General features: G+C 42.0%; 4 protein-coding genes across 4 annotated transcripts; 3 read left to right on the top strand and 1 right to left on the bottom strand.

The window, feature by feature from the left end:
• The first annotated feature begins 1,557 nt into the window (after positions 1 to 1,557).
• On the top strand, positions 1,558 to 4,248 carry LOC100705166 (betaine--homocysteine S-methyltransferase 1). The gene is made up of 8 exons (XM_013274882.3): positions 1,558 to 1,715; positions 2,178 to 2,310; positions 2,557 to 2,669; positions 2,768 to 2,959; positions 3,045 to 3,192; positions 3,275 to 3,457; positions 3,552 to 3,780; positions 3,872 to 4,248. The coding sequence occupies exons 1-8, from the start codon at positions 1,698 to 1,700 to the stop codon at positions 4,056 to 4,058; spliced, it is 1,203 nt and encodes a 400-aa protein (XP_013130336.1). The 5' UTR covers positions 1,558 to 1,697; the 3' UTR covers positions 4,059 to 4,248.
• Positions 4,249 to 4,579: 331 nt separating this feature from the next.
• LOC100705436 (betaine--homocysteine S-methyltransferase 1) lies at positions 4,580 to 8,248 on the top strand. Its single transcript, XM_003451057.5, has 8 exons — positions 4,580 to 4,700; positions 5,733 to 5,865; positions 6,028 to 6,140; positions 6,254 to 6,445; positions 6,589 to 6,736; positions 7,210 to 7,392; positions 7,597 to 7,825; positions 7,941 to 8,248. The coding sequence occupies exons 1-8, from the start codon at positions 4,683 to 4,685 to the stop codon at positions 8,116 to 8,118; spliced, it is 1,194 nt and encodes a 397-aa protein (XP_003451105.1). The 5' UTR covers positions 4,580 to 4,682; the 3' UTR covers positions 8,119 to 8,248.
• Positions 8,249 to 9,654: 1,406 nt separating this feature from the next.
• kgd4 (alpha-ketoglutarate dehydrogenase subunit 4) lies at positions 9,655 to 12,875 on the top strand. Its single transcript, XM_003451058.5, has 5 exons — positions 9,655 to 9,971; positions 10,225 to 10,310; positions 11,819 to 11,882; positions 12,014 to 12,216; positions 12,559 to 12,875. Exons 2-5 carry the CDS (start codon positions 10,257 to 10,259, stop codon positions 12,574 to 12,576), a joined length of 339 nt encoding a protein of 112 aa, XP_003451106.1. The 5' UTR covers positions 9,655 to 9,971; positions 10,225 to 10,256; the 3' UTR covers positions 12,577 to 12,875.
• Positions 12,876 to 13,198: 323 nt separating this feature from the next.
• Positions 13,199 to 15,930, bottom strand: pdxp (pyridoxal (pyridoxine, vitamin B6) phosphatase). The gene is made up of 2 exons (XM_013274884.3): positions 15,120 to 15,930; positions 13,199 to 14,273 (listed from the first exon to the last, which is right to left on the bottom strand). Exons 1-2 carry the CDS (start codon positions 15,715 to 15,717, stop codon positions 13,927 to 13,929), a joined length of 945 nt encoding a protein of 314 aa, XP_013130338.1. The 5' UTR covers positions 15,718 to 15,930; the 3' UTR covers positions 13,199 to 13,926.
• Positions 15,931 to 17,531: the final 1,601 nt, after the last annotated feature.

Here is a 17,531-nt window from a genome sequence, read left to right as displayed (position 1 = left end):
GCCTGGACATTTTTTTTTCTAACCACTGCTAGTCAGCAGTGAGTTTTGGTGGGCTGATTACCCATTGTTACAACACAACTGCAGAGCTTTCTCTGGTATGAGACTCAGGAGTGGTTGCTGACACGGCCTCCAACTCCGAGCTACTCGCGGAGCGGTGTCAGTTTTACGGGACGGAGCCCAACCTACTTCTCCTTTGTCACCAGTACTTCAGCGTCTTACAGCAAATAAAATAACAATAACAACTGGAAGCAACTCAGCAGCGTATTGTGCTGTAAAATTAGTTTACTTCCAACAGACAGAAAAATGACATACACAAAACACATATATTCACTCTTGTTTCTTTACGCGCGCGGGTCCTTGCGGCGGACCAGGCCAGTTTTAACTTTTTCAAGTTAAGTTTTAGACGTCTTAAATCCTTACAGCGGATTACTCTCTTTGTGCACCCGTGCAGTGGGTCAGCCTAATGCGCTATTAATCCTTGCGGCGGATAAGACCTATGCGCTTTTTTTTTAAAACAAAGAGTTTGTTTCTCACCTCTCCAAAGGATCTGTAGTTAGGACGGAGATCTCCTCACTGCACCCCAGCGCCGTGGACCGTTCTAAATCACCCTGGCCTAGACCCGAATTCACGTTCTAGGGCTCTCACCTCTACCTAGAGAGGGCTGTCGACAGACTTCAGGGTCGGCTTCTCACGGCATCAGGATGCACTGAGGGTCTCTGGTTAGGAGTCACAGCCAATCAGCTGTTATTTCCCATCCGGCTCGAAGGACCAAGAAATATGTCAAAGGAAAAAACCTTAGAGAAGCAAGAAACACAAACTCAATTTATGGCATGTACATGGGCGAGGCTTACTGCGTGGCAAGACACAGGCAAGTCGCGCAAAGCCTCAGTCCGTTCTTTATTTTATAGCAGAGAATAGCTTACACAGCATCTCTAGGTGGAGCATACGTAATAGAAAAACATCTCTAGATATGGTTATCGCATGAGTGGCCGTTATCCATAAGACAAGAGGAACTAGTATCTTTTGTCATATCAGCTTCAGGTTGGAACTGTCTCTGCCTGAGAGTGTGTTACTTTGTAACTTCCTCACGCATGCTTCTGTTCCTTAATCTGTAGGTTGCAGGCACATCATGTTCTCACAAGAAATTATACTTAAGCAAAATAAAAGTTATCAAAGTAAGTAAATGTAAAAATCTCTTAACACTCACACAAACGCATGAGGTTGCAAACATGTACATGCAGTAAATGCATTTGCATGCTCAAGGTAAACCCTGAGAAAAATTATGTCAAAAGCAGAAGTATAGGCATATGCTCTCGCACTTACGTGATAAGACAATCTCTGCAGTCTGCAGAAAATAAAAGCAAAAAAATAAAAATATAAAAATATAAACAAAAAAAAAATGCTTGGGACAAACAGGGGTGAGTTAATGTGAAGGTTTAGCCTGCTGCTATAATCATTGCACAGGCAGATTTCCCTTTCATTCTCTTGCCCTGTTTTACTCAAACCAGCTAATTGTTGACTTTGTTACGCAATTTCCAAACAAACATGGGGCAATTTGGCATGAATTTGGTTCAAACTTGAAATCCTCCTGGACCTGCAACAGTATAAAAAGAGCAACGCAGGGATCTCAGGCACTCTTCAGGCCTAAAAAGGTTCGCTGTTACAAAGTGCTTTGTGCTGCAGCTAGAACGGGGAACATGGCACCTGTCAAGAAGGTAAAATAAACCCTCTACACACTATACTCCACTGTGTGATGTTTTACACACCAAGTGCAATATGCAGTGCTGGTTAGTGGACTGTGGTGCTGTAAAGGAAATGTTGCCAGTGCATGTTTCATGCATGTGTGAGCATGTGGTCTGTGAAATATCCAGACTGGAGCAGTCAGTGCTGGAGAATCTCAAGCTAAAAATGGCTTTTTATCTTTGCACCTTTGTACTTAAACGGCAGCTTCTTTCACAGTAACGCTTACAGAATCATAAAATTGTTATTGCACACAGAGATAGCTCATTTCTCAACCACAGTACAATATGTATGGTACCATCTTTGTGTGTTCTTTGTCACTATTTTTAAAAATGTAGAATGAGCTACTCCACATCCATAAATGTAAAAAAATCCACACACAAAATGATCCACTGAGCACAGGTTAAGCGTGTCAATGGATCCCTCTGTTTCCACAGGGCATCCTTGAACGTCTCAATGCTGGTGAGGTGGTGATCGGTGATGGAGGATTTGTGTTTGCTCTGGAGAAGAGGGGGTACGTGAAGGCCGGACCATGGACCCCTGAAGCTACTGTTCAGTACCCTGATGCAGATGAGAACATACTACTGTACCAAAACTGCTACTCTGTTATATCTTAAAATGGGATTTCCAAAGGCCTTCATGTACCGCCAAAGAAAAGGGGGTACGTGAAGGTCGGACCATGGACACCCGAGGCTAGTGTCACACACCCCGAAGCCAGTAAGACAGCCAGCACTCATACATGCTGTATCCCCTATGCATCATCCACACCTAAACTCACTAAAGTTTTAACTTTAATGCGACAATGTATGCTTTCAGTGCGACAGCTGCAAAGGGAGTTCCTGAGAGCCAGGTCCAATGTTATGCAGACCTTTACATTCTACGCCAGTGATGACAAACTTGAGAACAGAGGCAACAACCTCAAATTGACTGTAAGTTAAAAGGGAACTAGCAACAAAACACAAATATTTTTTTAATGTGTATTTGATTGTTAGCATTTTATTCACCATATTGTGGCTTCGTTCTACAGGGAGCTCAGATCAATGAGGCTGCCTGTGATTTAGCCCGTGAGGTTGCCAATGAGGGTGACGCTCTTGTTGCTGGAGGTGTGTCCCAAACTCCATCCTACCTGAGCTGCAAGAGTGAGACAGAAGTGAGGGCCATCTTCAAGAAACAGCTGGACGTGTTTGTGAGGAAGAATGTGGATTTCCTCATTGCTGAGGTGAGTCATGTCTGATTAAGTCTCATAAAAGGGCAATTATTAGCAGCGCAAATAAAGCCTAACTCTTCTCTTGCTGTCGTTCCAGTACTTTGAGCATGTTGAGGAGGCAGAGTGGGCTGTGCAGGTGCTGAAAACCAGTGGAAAGCCTGTAGCTGCTTCTCTGTGCATTGGACCAAAGGGAGACATGCATGGTGTCTCACCTGGAGAGTGTGCAGTCAGGCTGGTGAAGGCTGGTACGCAAAATTATAGTCATATGTTTTCTTTTTGTTCCTTTTACTTAAAGGCATAAATAATCAAATCCCCCTTGTTTTGCAGGTGCCCAGATTGTGGGAGTCAACTGCCACTTTGACCCCATGACCTGTGTGGAGACTGTGAAGCTGATGAAGGAGGGAGTGGAGAAGGCTGGTCTGAAGGCTCACTACATGGTTCAGCCCCTGGCATTCCACACTCCTGACTGCAACCGTCAGGGATTCATTGATCTGCCAGAGTTCCCCTTCGGTAATATATTTTTTGTGCATATTTAAAAAAAGAAAAAAGCAGGCTATCTTGCAGTGGCCATCATTTCACATCCTCTTTTCCACTCTCCTCTCAGCCCTGGAGCCCAGAATCCTAACCCGCTGGGACATGCATAAGTATGCCAGGGAGGCATACAAGGCCGGCATCCGATTCATTGGTGGCTGCTGTGGTTTTGAGCCCTATCACATCAGGGCTTTGGCAGAGGAACTGGCCCCTGAAAGAGGCATAATACCCGCTGGATCAGAGAAACACGGAATGTGGGGTAGCGGTCTGGAGATGCACACCAAACCTTGGGTCAGAGCCAGGTAAAGGGTCTTAAACGATTAGTGAGATTCACACAATTGTAGCAATAAAATTCTTTAGTGTCTGTCTCCTAACCTGCCCTTTTTTTTCTAGGTCCCGTCGTGAATACTGGGAGAAGATCTTGCCTGCATCTGGTCGCCCCAAGTCTGCATCCATGTCCACACCAGAAGGCTGGGGTGTGACCAAGGGTGATGCTGAACTGCTTCAGCACAAAGAGGCCACCACCAGCCAGGAAATGAAGCATGTGCTGGAGGTGCAGAAGTCCAAGTCCACTGCATGAGGATGAGATTATAAAGAAAATCAATGCACCTCTCCCTCCAGTCAGTCAACAACAGAGAGACGGGGGGGGGATGAGTGAGGTCTTTCCCAGTTCAGTTAGGCGATTAAAAGCACTTGTAACAGCAATGCTCCGACTATAGAGTGTTAAACTGTAAAACCCCCAAAACAATAAACCTGAGTTTTTTACTTCACTTTATGGCTTCGTGTTGTTTTTGTGAAGCATGTGCTTGGACTGCACAACAAATCAAACTACTCAAAAATGTCTGTTACAAATTTCACCCATGCAGAGATATGTGAAGTGATCTAGTGTTTGACTTTTTTTTTGTTTTTCTTTTAATGCCTGCCTGCTATCAGGTTGAAAACAGAAACCCCAAAACTGTGAGGGAATCCAACAACAACACCGCAAGACCAAGAACCATCTAATCCGGACCAAACTAGTATCGCACATTCACAATACACTCATTCAGTTAAAGAGTTGCATAACCTTTCTCTTGCCAATCAGAGCAGCTCTTACTTAGACCACTCCCCTTCTTCAGAGAGATTTAATCTGGCCCTCTGCCCGACTCTACTGTCACTTCAGCATCTCGAGGTCTGAGCAGTCAGGGGTCCACACAGTTGTGAGATTATGGCACCAGCAAAGAAGGTATGTGTGGGCTCTTTTTCTCCAGAGTTGGGGTTATGCTGTGAGAAGAGTTCTGTAGAAGATCTAAATATCAGGAAATACAAATGATAGTTTTGGATCCAAAGTGAGGTTAGTATTTGCTTCTGAGATTTCTGCTCCCACCCCACGCTGTAAGTTAAATGTGGGTGAAAGGTTGTAAGGCTGGGGTATCATACTGCATGTTTATGGTAGTCTTTTTGAGTGGTGTGTATTCTGAGTAGAACATCAGGTCATTTGTCAGACCACTGAACCTTCTCAATGTTATTAGAGACATACAGAAAGACCAATGAAGCTCATTTAATTTATTCCATTCTTTATTTGTATAAGGATTAATGGTAGTTTAAAAAGATTATCTTAGAGTGTCACACTGCAAGCACATTTATATTTATATTATCCACTGGTCAGTTTTAATATTTTAGCCGATTTTGCTTCTATTGCTAGACTAAAGATGTGTGCAAAACACACATTTGGGTGTTTATTCAGTTTGTAGCAGGGATTTATGCAAAGTAGCACATAATTAATGTTTTTGTTTTTTTCAATTTAAAAATAGGATTTTTTAAAATTTGTATTATAAAAACATTTTCTTCATTAAGCATTCATCTTGTATTAGGAACACTTAACATGTTTGCTCAGTTCACTTGCAGTCTCCCTTGATATAACCTAGATTTGAACTCTTTCCTGTAGATTAAAAATAACAAGACTTAGTTATAAATATTATTTGATTATTGCAAATCTTGCAGGATTTTTTGAGCTTTTTTAGAGGAACAAACCTTTAAAAGCAAACTTTCAGCATGGTAAGACAGATGTGGTACAGGATATAGGAAACTGCAATCCACAAGGCACAGACGATTGATTTAACTGTGTATGAGCTGATATCGATTACAGGTTTCTTTGAAATTCACAGTTTGCAGTTTCTTTGGCTTCACTGGCTCCACTGTGATGTCTCCAGCTTAACTACTCTTGTCATAGTCAGTTATCTGCATTATTCCAAGTTCACACTGATTAATATCACAGGGAGTGTTGGAGCGTCTTAACGCTGGGGAGGTGGTGATTGGAGATGGAGGCTTTGTGTTTGCCCTTGAGAAGAGAGGCTATGTGAAGGCCGGTCCCTGGACCCCTGAAGCTACTGTACAGTACCCTGATGCAGGTAAGAACATACTGCTGCACCAAAACTGCTACTCCGTTACATCTTAAAATGGAATTTCCATTATCCATTGCAGGGTCTTCCTGTAAATACCCTGTGTGTTTTACATTTTAGATTGCTTTGGGACAGCGTTTGTCTTATGATGCAAACTCTTAACTCTTTCAGTGCGACAGCTGCACAGGGAGTTCCTGAGAGCCGGGTCCAATGTTATGCAGACCTTCACATTCTACGCCAGTGATGACAAACTTGAGAACAGAGGCAACAACCTCAAAGTGACTGTAAGTTAAAAGGGAAATTACAGCAAGTTTAGCTCTTTATCAAAACAAAAATATTTTAAATGTGTATTTGAAGAGTCTCTTTGATTATTAGGTTTTTTTGCTTCGTTCTGCAGGGAGCTCAGATCAATGAGGCTGCCTGTGATTTAGCCCGTGAGGTCGCCAATGAGGGTGATGCTCTTGTTGCTGGAGGAGTGTCCCAAACTCCATCTTACCTGAGCTGCAAGAGCGAGGCAGATGTGAAGGCCATCTTCAGAAAACAGTTGGATGTGTTCATCAAAAAAAATGTGGACTTTCTGATTGCTGAGGTAGCTACACTGAACGCTTTGCCATTTTTAAAAAACTTTTTCTGGAGGATTCCAAAGGTGTAAAACTGCCATTGTACCACTTTTGAGCGTTTCTTACTTGTTGAGAGAAATACAGTTTGAGCTTTAATGCTTTTGTCCTTTAGTACTTTGAGCATGTTGAAGAGGCCGTGTGGGCTGTGGAGGTGCTGAAGGAGACAGGGAAGCCTGTGGCTGCTTCTCTTTGTATTGGACCAAAGGGGGACATGCACGGTGTCTCACCCGGAGAGTGTGCAGTCAGGCTGGTCAAAGCCGGTGGGTACAGTTATCTTTGATCTTTGTCAATTTTCATGTTGTTTCAGCAGAAAAGAATAACAGCCTGCCTCCTCATGAACCTTATCAGAACTAAAAAGTTCAAGACTTCTTATCAGCTGAGGTTTACATACCTTTACATTCATGTGAGGTCACTTGATGTATTTCTACGACAAGAGTGAGTGACTATTGGCCCAACAGCAATTTATTGTACAGTAAAAATGAACAAAACTTCAGCATCTGTGCCACCATAGTGTAACTAAATAAAAATGACATATGATACCTGTACTTGGTTTTCTTCTGTTTGGATTTCTTTTTTTTCTGGGATGAGCCTGTACAGGCCAAAACAGTGGCCAATAGTTAGTAACATGCACACTACAACACAAATACATTCAGAGACCTTATACCCACAACTGCAAACCACAGTTGATTAGGTGATAATCATGTTACTGCATGTGGTGTATTTTGTTCTACAGGTGCCCAGATTGTGGGAGTCAACTGTCACTTTGACCCCATGACCTGTGTGGAGACTGTGAAGCTGATGAAGGAGGGAGTGGAGAAGGCTGGTCTGAAGGCTCACTACATGGTTCAGCCGCTGGCATTCCACACTCCTGACTGCAACTGCCAGGGATTTATCGACCTGCCAGAGTTCCCCTTCGGTAACAAGATACTGTCTTGTATTATAAATCTGCCATTCCAACTGTTCTGGATGAGCACTTTCTTTATATATGCCCTCTGCTGGTGAATATGCTACACTGCATTGCAGAAAGTTCAGCCAGCCAACACAGAAGAGCAAGCTTTCACTACAAACTACAAAACTGTAATTTAAATGTGCATAAAATTGATTTTTTTTTCTCTCTCAGGCCTGGAGCCTAGGATTCTGACTCGCTGGGACATGCACAAGTATGCCAGAGAAGCTTACAATGCTGGCATTCGCTTCATTGGTGGGTGCTGTGGCTTTGAGGCTTATCACATTAGGGCTATAGCAGAGGAACTGGCACCTGAGAGAGGCTTCCTTCCAAGTGCATCAGAGAAACATGGCTCCTGGGGTGCTGGTCTGGAAATGCACACCAAGCCTTGGGTCAGAGCCAGGTCAGAACAGAAGAAACGATTAATTCTAATACTTAAAAATACTTTGTGAAATATGACATATTCGCTGTTTACTACCAGTAATCACTCTTGTTTTTTTATGTCTGTTGACTTTTAGAGCCCGACGTGATTACTGGGAGAACCTAAAGCCAGCCTCTGGTCGTCCCCAGTGTCCCTCCATGTCTGTCCCTGATTCTTGGGGTGTTACCAAGGGCCATGCTGATTTGATGCAGCAGAAAGAGGCGACCTCTAAAGAAGAACTTGAACAGCTGTTCGACAAATCAAAAACCCACTGAGTCAGTCTGTTTCAGACTCAGCAGCCGACATAAACGGAACAGCTGCGATCCACAGCTGATGCACAGCAGTGCATAGTATCTATATACAGTGCTTCATCTAACAAACATAGTGTCAGTTGTTGTGACATTAGCACTGCTATGTGTATCTTTAGACTGTAAAACTGGGGCCACAGCGTCTCAAAAGTGGGAGCTGGCCCAGTAAAACCGTGACCAGTTTGGTTTCTCCAACCCTGGACCACTTTGTTTAATATCTAATAAAAAAAAAGATAAAATATAAATCGTTTGTTGCTTCCCAGTTTCTTTCTGATGATAGGTGGTGTACGCATATATTCTGTGTCTACTGGAAGAAATGTTTATGCATCCAAATAATCTGCAAAGCAGAGTTAAAAGTGTTATAATAGAGTCATTGTTCAGTGCTATAAGACCTGTCATTAAATAATAAGGCTAAAATTAGTGAGATTTATGCTATTTATGGTTTATTTTTGTAATGAGAACAAACAGTGAACTCAGTGAACTCTCTGATTAACTGTAGGCCTGTTACTCAAAGCATAGTTAATGTTTACCAACATAACACCTGAGTATATGTGTACAGTAAGCACAAGATGACTTTAGAACATACCAGAAACGTCCTAGTCTCACACACTGTTTCAAGCATTGGACATGGTTTTTATTACCCATCATTAAACTGTTCTCATCTTTCCCATTAATTAATTTGACAAAGCTTAATTGGAAAATAGGATCTGACAGTGTTATTTTCTTTATATATACATACATATATACATATATATATATATATATATATATATATATATATATATATATATATTTATATATAGACATGGACAAAGGATGTTGAATATGGAGCTGCCAGGCAAGAGGAAAAGAGGCAGCCCAAAGAGAAAATTTATGACTATAATGAAGGATGTTATGCAGAGGGTTAGTGCAACAGAGAAGAATGCTAGGGATAGGGTGATATGGAGGCAGATAATCCGCTGTTGTGACCCCTAAAGGTTGCAGTCAAAAGAAAAAGAAGAAACATATCAACAATCTACTGAGATTTAATCAACATGAATTTCTGACAAAGCCTTTTCAGATCTATTTACCCCATTACAAGCTATTATTTGTTTTCCCATAATCAGAAAGTCTGCGTTCTAAACCAGATGCCTGGGGTTTTAACAGCCTTTGCACATTGTTTTCCAGAAGGCCTACAATGAAAGATGTTATTACGTTATATTAAGAGAACTGCTGAGACATATAAACTATGAGAAGAGAGAAAAAAAAGTCAGATACCCAATATGTGCTGGGTTTTCCTCTCTTATGAGCCCCAAATGTTAAGGAACAGCAATATTAATAAGCTAATTGCTGTGTAATCTGGCTGTTATATAGATATTAGACTACAAATACTACAGTATGTGCAACGCCGCATGAAGGAAAAAGCGATATTGCCGCTGGTGACAGATCTTCACAAATAAAAGAGCTCTGCTCCTTATCTCGTTTATGATTGGGCGAGCATAGCCCACGTGGCGAGGTTATCCGTTTTCTTCGGGGGGGGTGAAATTAAAGATAGATATTTTTGCCTTTACCTAACAGGATCCTTGTGTAGACATTTCCCTTATCATACGACAATATTCAATCAATTTTGTCGCTTTGATAACAGTAATGGTCTTCTGGGCCTTATCGGAGATAGAATAGTTTTACTTTAGAGCGGGTAGGAGGTTTTTAGTGATACAGTTTTTCATTTTTTGACAGCAGGAGGCTAACGAAGCCTGTAACATGACCTAACAGGACAGTCGCTGACAACAATCTGCCTTCCACCTGCCATCACAGACAGAGGGTTAAAGACACGGCTAGAGGTAAGGTGTAGCATGAAAACAGTGCATTTATCGCTAATGCACTTTAACCTTCCACTCAAAATGTATGTTAACGACCGAATCTTATTTAAGGATTAAACAGTCGTCCCATAACATGTATTGCTATTTATCTACAATGACTTTCACATTACCTCCTGCACCGTCGTTATATTGTCATTCGCTGAACTCTTTCTGTCTTACGGACTCGCCGTCGATAGCGCCATCATGTGGTGTTTTGTTTGTTTTTTTTCTGCAGCTTCAAACCGGAAGTAAACCCGAGAGGTCGTCATGGGGAGTAAAGTCAGCTCCAAAATGGCAGCTCCCACCGCTCGAGTTATTCAGGTAACGTTAACTACTTAAATGTTAATTTCTCCGGGGTTGTTTGTGTTGCCTCTTGATTTAGAGCTTATGAAGTAAAACGCTGCTTTTCCCGCTGTTGTGAACAGTAAACTACTTTATTTCCTGCGGCCTCTTGGGGTGGCAAAGACCCGTCATACCCTTGTTAGTGTCCTTGTTCATAAACCGCACAGCAAACATCAATATCGTTTAGTCACGTTGTGATAGCGGCCTTTTAATCAATAAATTAAAACTTAAGGTAGGTGTAATATTAGTTGTTTTAGTTGTCAGTCTTGCTATGGCTGAGTAGAAGATAACTAGGCAGTTCTTTACCCTGTGCTGTTCACATAACATAAAACGGTGCACAGGGAGGCCGCATCGGTTAAAGACAGATCTTTGTACCACAGTAGCCCACCAGAGTATTAAGGAACTGTGCCAGCAGTGCTTATTTCCTACTAATAGACTAATTTTGATCGTTTTTTGATTACTGGAGGATATAAGCAGTCTGAAATGTCAGGAAAACAGAAATAGTCTTTACAAATATTTAATTTGCGTTTAGTCACTAAATTTATGCTATTTGTACCGAATAATTGTTTGTAACAGTACGTTTGTGATGACTGCGTGTCTGTTCTTTCATAAGTAATGTGGATCAGAATTACTGTATTTTAGCTGCAGTTAGGCCTGTGATGTCAGGAAATACCTTTGACAGATTGAAGTCAATCATTCATCAATTAAACAGGTTCATAGTTGATTTCATGTTGACGTGTTTTCAAGTTTCAAAGTTGTTGTTGTGAACCTGCAACTTGCTGTCAAAGGAGCTCTCAGTGCACGGGAAGCAGGCCACCCTTACCAGCTGCAGAAACAAAACAAATCCAGACTAAGTCAATGATTCAGCACAATAAACTGTTAATTAGCAACATGAATAAGGTCTTGACTTGTATGGAAGAGGTGGATGATTTGTTAACGGTGAGGGAAAACCTCTTCACAACATCCAACATCTAGAGCCAGTACAGAGGGTTCACTGCAAAGTCCAAATCATTTGCAACTGTGAACAGAAAGGCCAGATAACACTAAAGAGAAGAAACACATGAAACACAGGTACTGAGACTCAGTGGCACTGGATCATGAAATCCAGTGCCATGAGGCAGAAAATCAGATTTATTTTGGCATGTAAGAAGCTATGCTTTATGCTCGGATTCAGCCAAACACTACAAAGTTGACTGGACAGCAGTTCACAGTACGAGTGCACAGTTAACCAAACCATGTTGCAAAATAAACTACTGTGGACAAGTCAGTCATTTGATCTCAATACTGTCACAGGTCATACCAGACATAAATAAAAATTTAAATTCTCCCTAGTGGTGTTCATCATAATTTTCTAGCATCTGTGTTTGTTTCAAAGCTCATTCACTCTGTTTTAGCACGTGTGGGAGACAAAAAAATACTGTCCATTTGTTGTCATGTCAGGATGCCTACCCTTTAACTGACTGCTGTTTGATTTTGTGTTTTCTCAGGCAATACGGCCTCATGCTCCCCTGATCAAATTCCCCAACAGACAAGGTCTCCCCAGACCTAATGGTGAGCCTTTGTTTTTCCCAGCTGAATGAACATGTTCTTTTAGGTTCACACTTATCAGAAATTTAATCTTTAACAATGCCTTCCCTGGTGATTATTTCATTACGTTACCTCTTTTTCTTTTCATGTTCTAGCCCAGGAGGCATTGAAAACGTTAGCACTAAACCTTCCTCAACATAATGCTCCCACTTCAGCTGCAGCGTCGCCTCAGTTATCAAGACCACATGCACCTTTAACACCAATCCCAGGCACGCCAGACACACTGGCCTCTATTCAGCTACTTCCTGCAAGGTACCGCAGGAGACCGTTAGCGGCAGATGAGATGGATTACATCCAGGTGAGGCTATCTTAACTGTACCGAGTTTTTACACAGAACTACTTGGTTCTTTAAAATTGAGCAGAGTGGGATAACAAAAGAGATGGAAAAATGTCAAGCAAAGTTGGAAACCGTATATGACCCACCTTTGACTGATCATAAACTTGTAGCAGTAGGATTCAAAAGTACAAAGGTTAATTGTACGGACTAATTCAGAACTTAAGAAAACTTACTGTAACTTGTTGCTGGTGTATAATAGCTATAGTAACTGAAAGTATAAATCTAAAAAGTGTTGAGTATTTAAGGATATATTTTGGCTGGTATATGTGTTTATTTGTATTCTATATCATTTCTTTGCCACAGCGCGGTGGACCAGAGTGACGTGAAGTGACGCCATCACTGCAGCCAAAGTCCTTATATGTTGAAGATCAGTATGTCTTTAATCCTGTTCCTCAGCACAAGAGAACCTGATGCCACATGTAGAATAAAGTATTATATGGATCCTGTTAAAATGTATATATGTTTATTGTTAGTTGATTAAATCTATATGAACCTCATACCAACAGAGATGTTCACTGTAAAACACACCGCAAAGGCACACTAGCTCCTTGGTTTGTGCATATTTTTCTCAAAGGTTTGTTTTTAATCAGTTTTAGTTTAAAAATAAAATCATCAACTCATCTTTGTTATTTTCTTCCATCCAATTTATCTTATTTTACCTGCTGACTAAAATCCAAGCAGGAGGCTCTAGTATACAGAAGGAAATTGGACTTTTCATGTCTCTCGCTGCACTTGAACGGATGGTTTTTGGAGCTAAAAGGCTGGTGAGATAGTTGATGCAACAATGCTGCATGAAATTACATTGAGTTCATGTGAACGGCTGGATTTAAATGATTAAAATAATGTTGGATTATTTTATTGTTGGAATTTGATTGTGCAGATCCAAACCAAGCAGACCATAAAGAGAATTCTAGTAACAGGCCACCACTCTTTTCAAGAAAAATTCAATTTAAGGTATTTATTGTTACCATTGCTGGCATGCTCTATATGGTAAACATTAACAACACTGAAAGTTCACAACAGTGCAGTATGATAGGCAACCATTACTGGCTTTCTAGCTATGAGTAAGCCGTTTACTCAGATGAATATTGGCACAAGTAGCACAGACATGACAGAAAGGCCGGAAGTGAATGAACACTTTACCTGTCTGCCTGGCAGATTGTCAGCTTAGTCTCTACAAGAGCTGAGAAAAGCTCACACTGTTAGTTTTTTATCTTCTCGTGATATAAGTAGAAGTGACACCTAGGCAAACACACTTGAAGATAATTCAGCATTAGTAAGTACATGTCTCCTGTTTGACAACAAACTTTAAACAGCCAGCTTCTAAACACATGAATTCAGAACAATTCATGGCTTTATAAAAATACCTCTGGATGTTTAAAACTCAATATCAAACACGATATGATCTGTATGAACAAGAAACTGCAGTATATTCATAGATTATAAACACAGCTACAGAAACTGTCAAGTCACAAAATGAGCACAACACTTGAAGAAACACTGGGGTATGCACTGGGTTACTGTGATTATGGAAATTATTTGCCCTAAATCAGTCTTGGTCACAACATAAACGGCGCCTTGTTATTTATTAAGATTTAATTCTGTTGCAAACTAAAGACTCAACATTGCACTTGAAGCAATCTGTGCTCTGTACTGGAGACCACAGACTCATCAGTTGCTCTGTTCGTCCAGTTCCTCAAAAGCCGGTAAGAAATCAGCAATGGTGTCAACCACGTAGTCGGGCACCAAGCTGTGGTTGGTGGTTTGGTCACTATTCCTGTACTCCTGGGCCTCCTCCATCTGAGACACACCAGTGAGAGTGAGCATGGTGTCGAGGCCGCAGTTGGACCCGAACAGCATGTCCGTCTCGAGGCGGTCCCCGACCATCAGGCACTGAGCAGGATCCACCCCTCTGAACTGACTGGAGATGCATTCGAACATGAAGCGGCTGGGCTTTCCGATCACAGTGGCCTTGCGTCCCGAGGCCACCTCCAAGGCTGCTGTGAGGGAGCCAGAACCTGCAGGGGGAGAGGCGGAGTAAAAATTAGTGAATCTCCACCAACCACTTTCATTTCCAGCTGCATGCTATTAATAGTTCTGCGTATCTCATATAAGCTGCTCAGTCAGTAGGTACAAGCCATAAATATTTTCCAGAGGGCCACTTGTTTTGGAAAAAAAAATCACCCTTCAGGTTTGTGGAATCTAATCTGGATTACTGAGTGAGCTAAACTGACAACTGCTCCACAACATCACATCCTGTTTTTTTGTTTTTTTTAATCTTAAACATATCAGGAGGAAATGAGGGGAGAGAGGACTGATGACATGCACCAGAACCCTGAGCTTGAGTCGAACCAGCATCTTTTACCCTGTGGTCTCTGGGTCGCCCAATTACTACCTTATCTTAAAGCTCTGCAAACTAGTTATGATGAACTGATACAAGCCTGAGGCCAGGAGGTAGCTGTGCCTCGGGTTGTGGGTTAAATATACTGCAGTGAAGCTTCCAGGTGTATTCTGCGTGTATGTGTGCAGTGGTGGGCCCCTGAAGAGTGGTGCAGTGAACAACAAAAAGTTTAAATAACGCAACAAGCCGGAGCTCTTGTTGTTTTAGCCAGTTGTTCTCTGCAGACACTGCAGATTCATGCTGATGAACATTTGAAAAGAAACCTGTGATGCAGGTTGCACAATTAAGCCCAACTATTTTTGCAGAATAAGTAAGTTTTAGGACCCTCTGACCTCTTGGCATTCCAGTCCCTTGACCACTAAGCCATTTTAGCAATCTATCCATGTCTAGCAGAAAAACGAATATCTTAACGTGACGTGAATGAGCAACACTGTGTGGTAATTAAACCTCATCCCCAGTATACCTGGTAGTACCCTTCCACCTGACAGAGGGTGCCAGGGGTCGTTGTCGGTGGCCAGGAACAGACACTCCGGGTCCTTCAGGTAGCAGGAGGCTTTGGCCAGTTTCAGAAAAGTCATTTTGTCATCATGTCCAACCAGCACTGCCTTGACGTCCGGAGATAGGTCGCAGTCATAGATGGTGGCGTCCGGATCATCCGCCTCCTCCACGCAGGGGATGCCCGCCTCCTGCAGCTCTCTGCGCAGTCCGTCGCAGCCGATGACAAACACCTGGCCGGGGACCTTGACGACGTCTCTCAGGTAGAGAGCCGAGCAGTACGACGAGCTGAAGATCTGCTCCAGCATCACGTCGGTAAAGCCCAGCCGGTAGAACTTGTGCACATAATTCTCCCGCGGCCTGGTGCAGTTGTTGGTGACGAACACCACGTTTTTGCCGCGCCGGATCAGCGAGCTCACCACCTTTGCGGCGCCAGTTATCGCGTTCTCTCCGTGCCATATGACCCCGTCGCAGTCGAAGAGAAAGAAGTCCTTCGCCTCAAGCAGATTTCTAATCTGAGGTCCTCGAATTTTCTGGCAGCCTTTAAAGCCAAAGGCGCCTGCCATTCCGGCTTTTTCCTCGGTTACTTCCGTCTTTCACCTTCTAGTGATCCCCCATGTCGAAAGCTGGTGCATCATGCGGTGAAGACGGCGGGTTAAATGATAAGAAAACAAATCAATGTCAAGAAATCACATTGCAGAGTCCTTGGTGCGGTTACATACACAGACAGGGAGCTACAAAAACATTGACGTCTAACCACGCCCACGCTGTGAAGACTGACCAATCAAACTCTAGAAGTTTAACCAATCGGAGTCGTCTATTATAAGAATAGCACCTTCTAAAAATTAAATTGCGCCCTCGTGGCTGCTGATGGACAAAATATGGCATTAAATTAAAAAAAAAAAAAAAGTCTGTAAACCAAAAGAACACTATGGGGAAAACATGGAGTACCACAATTAAAATACTTTAAAGGAGTAATCATTATGCACAATCGCCCTATTTTTCATTTTATATAACCGCTCATTAAAACCAAGGTATGCACCAGAACACACTGAACCTTGAAGCAAATGGACCACAGCATCAGAGGACCACAGCAGCTGCCACTGCTGTCAGCTAAGAGCAGGAAACTGAGGCTAAAATTCACCCAGGCCCTCCAAAATTGCATGACAAATGATTTAAAATAAGTTGCCTGGCCTGATGAACCTTTATTTCCCAATGACATTCAGATGGTAGTGTCAGAATTTGGTATAAACAGCATGAAAGCATGGATTCAGTCTGCCTTGTATCATCAGTTCAGGCTCGTACTGGTTGTGTCACAGTGTGGGGGATATTTTCTTGGTACACTTTGGGCCCCTTAAAACAAATTAAGCATCATTTAAGCACCACAGCCTACCTGAGTATTTTTGCTGACCATGTCTATCCCTTTATGCCAAAGTGCACCCACCTTGTAACGACTTCTTCCAGCAGGATAACGTACCATGCCACAAACCTAAAATCATCTCATCTCATGGATGATGCTATCACGCAAGATAGCACATTGTTGACTCTATGCTACAAAAACAGCTCTGAACGCAAAAAGGGGGTCCAATCCAGTACTAGCAAAGTGTAATTAATGAAGTATCCAGTGGGTGTTGCTTCATTTTTACCTGTGGGAAGATTTGGTCTTGCAGTAAGTGAGTCATTCCTCACATGTGCATTTTCAACAAACACAGAAAACAAACACGTACGTAATGCAGCTTAAGAAATAAATAAATAATCAACACCAAATCAAAAGCTACAAATTTAACAAAGCTCTTTATATTTATTCATACTGTGCTGCTCTACACTTTGGAACTATAAGCCTTCACCCAGGAGGAAGAAACTCAGTATATTGTCAAGTAAGATTAAATCAACCAACTGCTGCCAACTTTCTGCTGTTCAGCTGTGGTAAACAAATCATCCTCTTGGACCATTTATCAGTTTGACTGAGTGAATTTCTATTCTTTACTTATAGGTATCCAAGCCATGGCCAGTTGTTCATAACGTCAAATAATAATATCTCTCTGAAATATAGCGGAGTAAAAAACAAAGTTGCAAAATAATCCTCTAGAGTAAAACAAACTTCATGACTATTGAGAGAGAAAAAAAATGTTACAAGTATTCCTAGCAGCAATAACATTAATAATGAGATGGCAGAAACTTCCTAAAAGACATAATTTTAACACCACGTGGTTATAAGGCTTTCTATAAATGAGTAGCTAGAGGTGGCTCACTCTCAGTGCAGTCTTTACCTCACGTCACTAGGTGGGGCTCTAACACAAAAACATCCCAGATTTGAACTTCACAATTGCTTAAAAGTCAACAACAGATTCATGCACAGACTCTGCTGTCCCCTGCCTTG

This window comes from Oreochromis niloticus, linkage group LG12 (genome assembly GCF_001858045.2).
Source record: "Oreochromis niloticus isolate F11D_XX linkage group LG12, O_niloticus_UMD_NMBU, whole genome shotgun sequence".
Classification (NCBI taxonomy): Eukaryota; Metazoa; Chordata; class Actinopteri; order Cichliformes; family Cichlidae; genus Oreochromis; species Oreochromis niloticus.
This window is presented reverse-complemented; position numbering and strand designations above follow the sequence as displayed.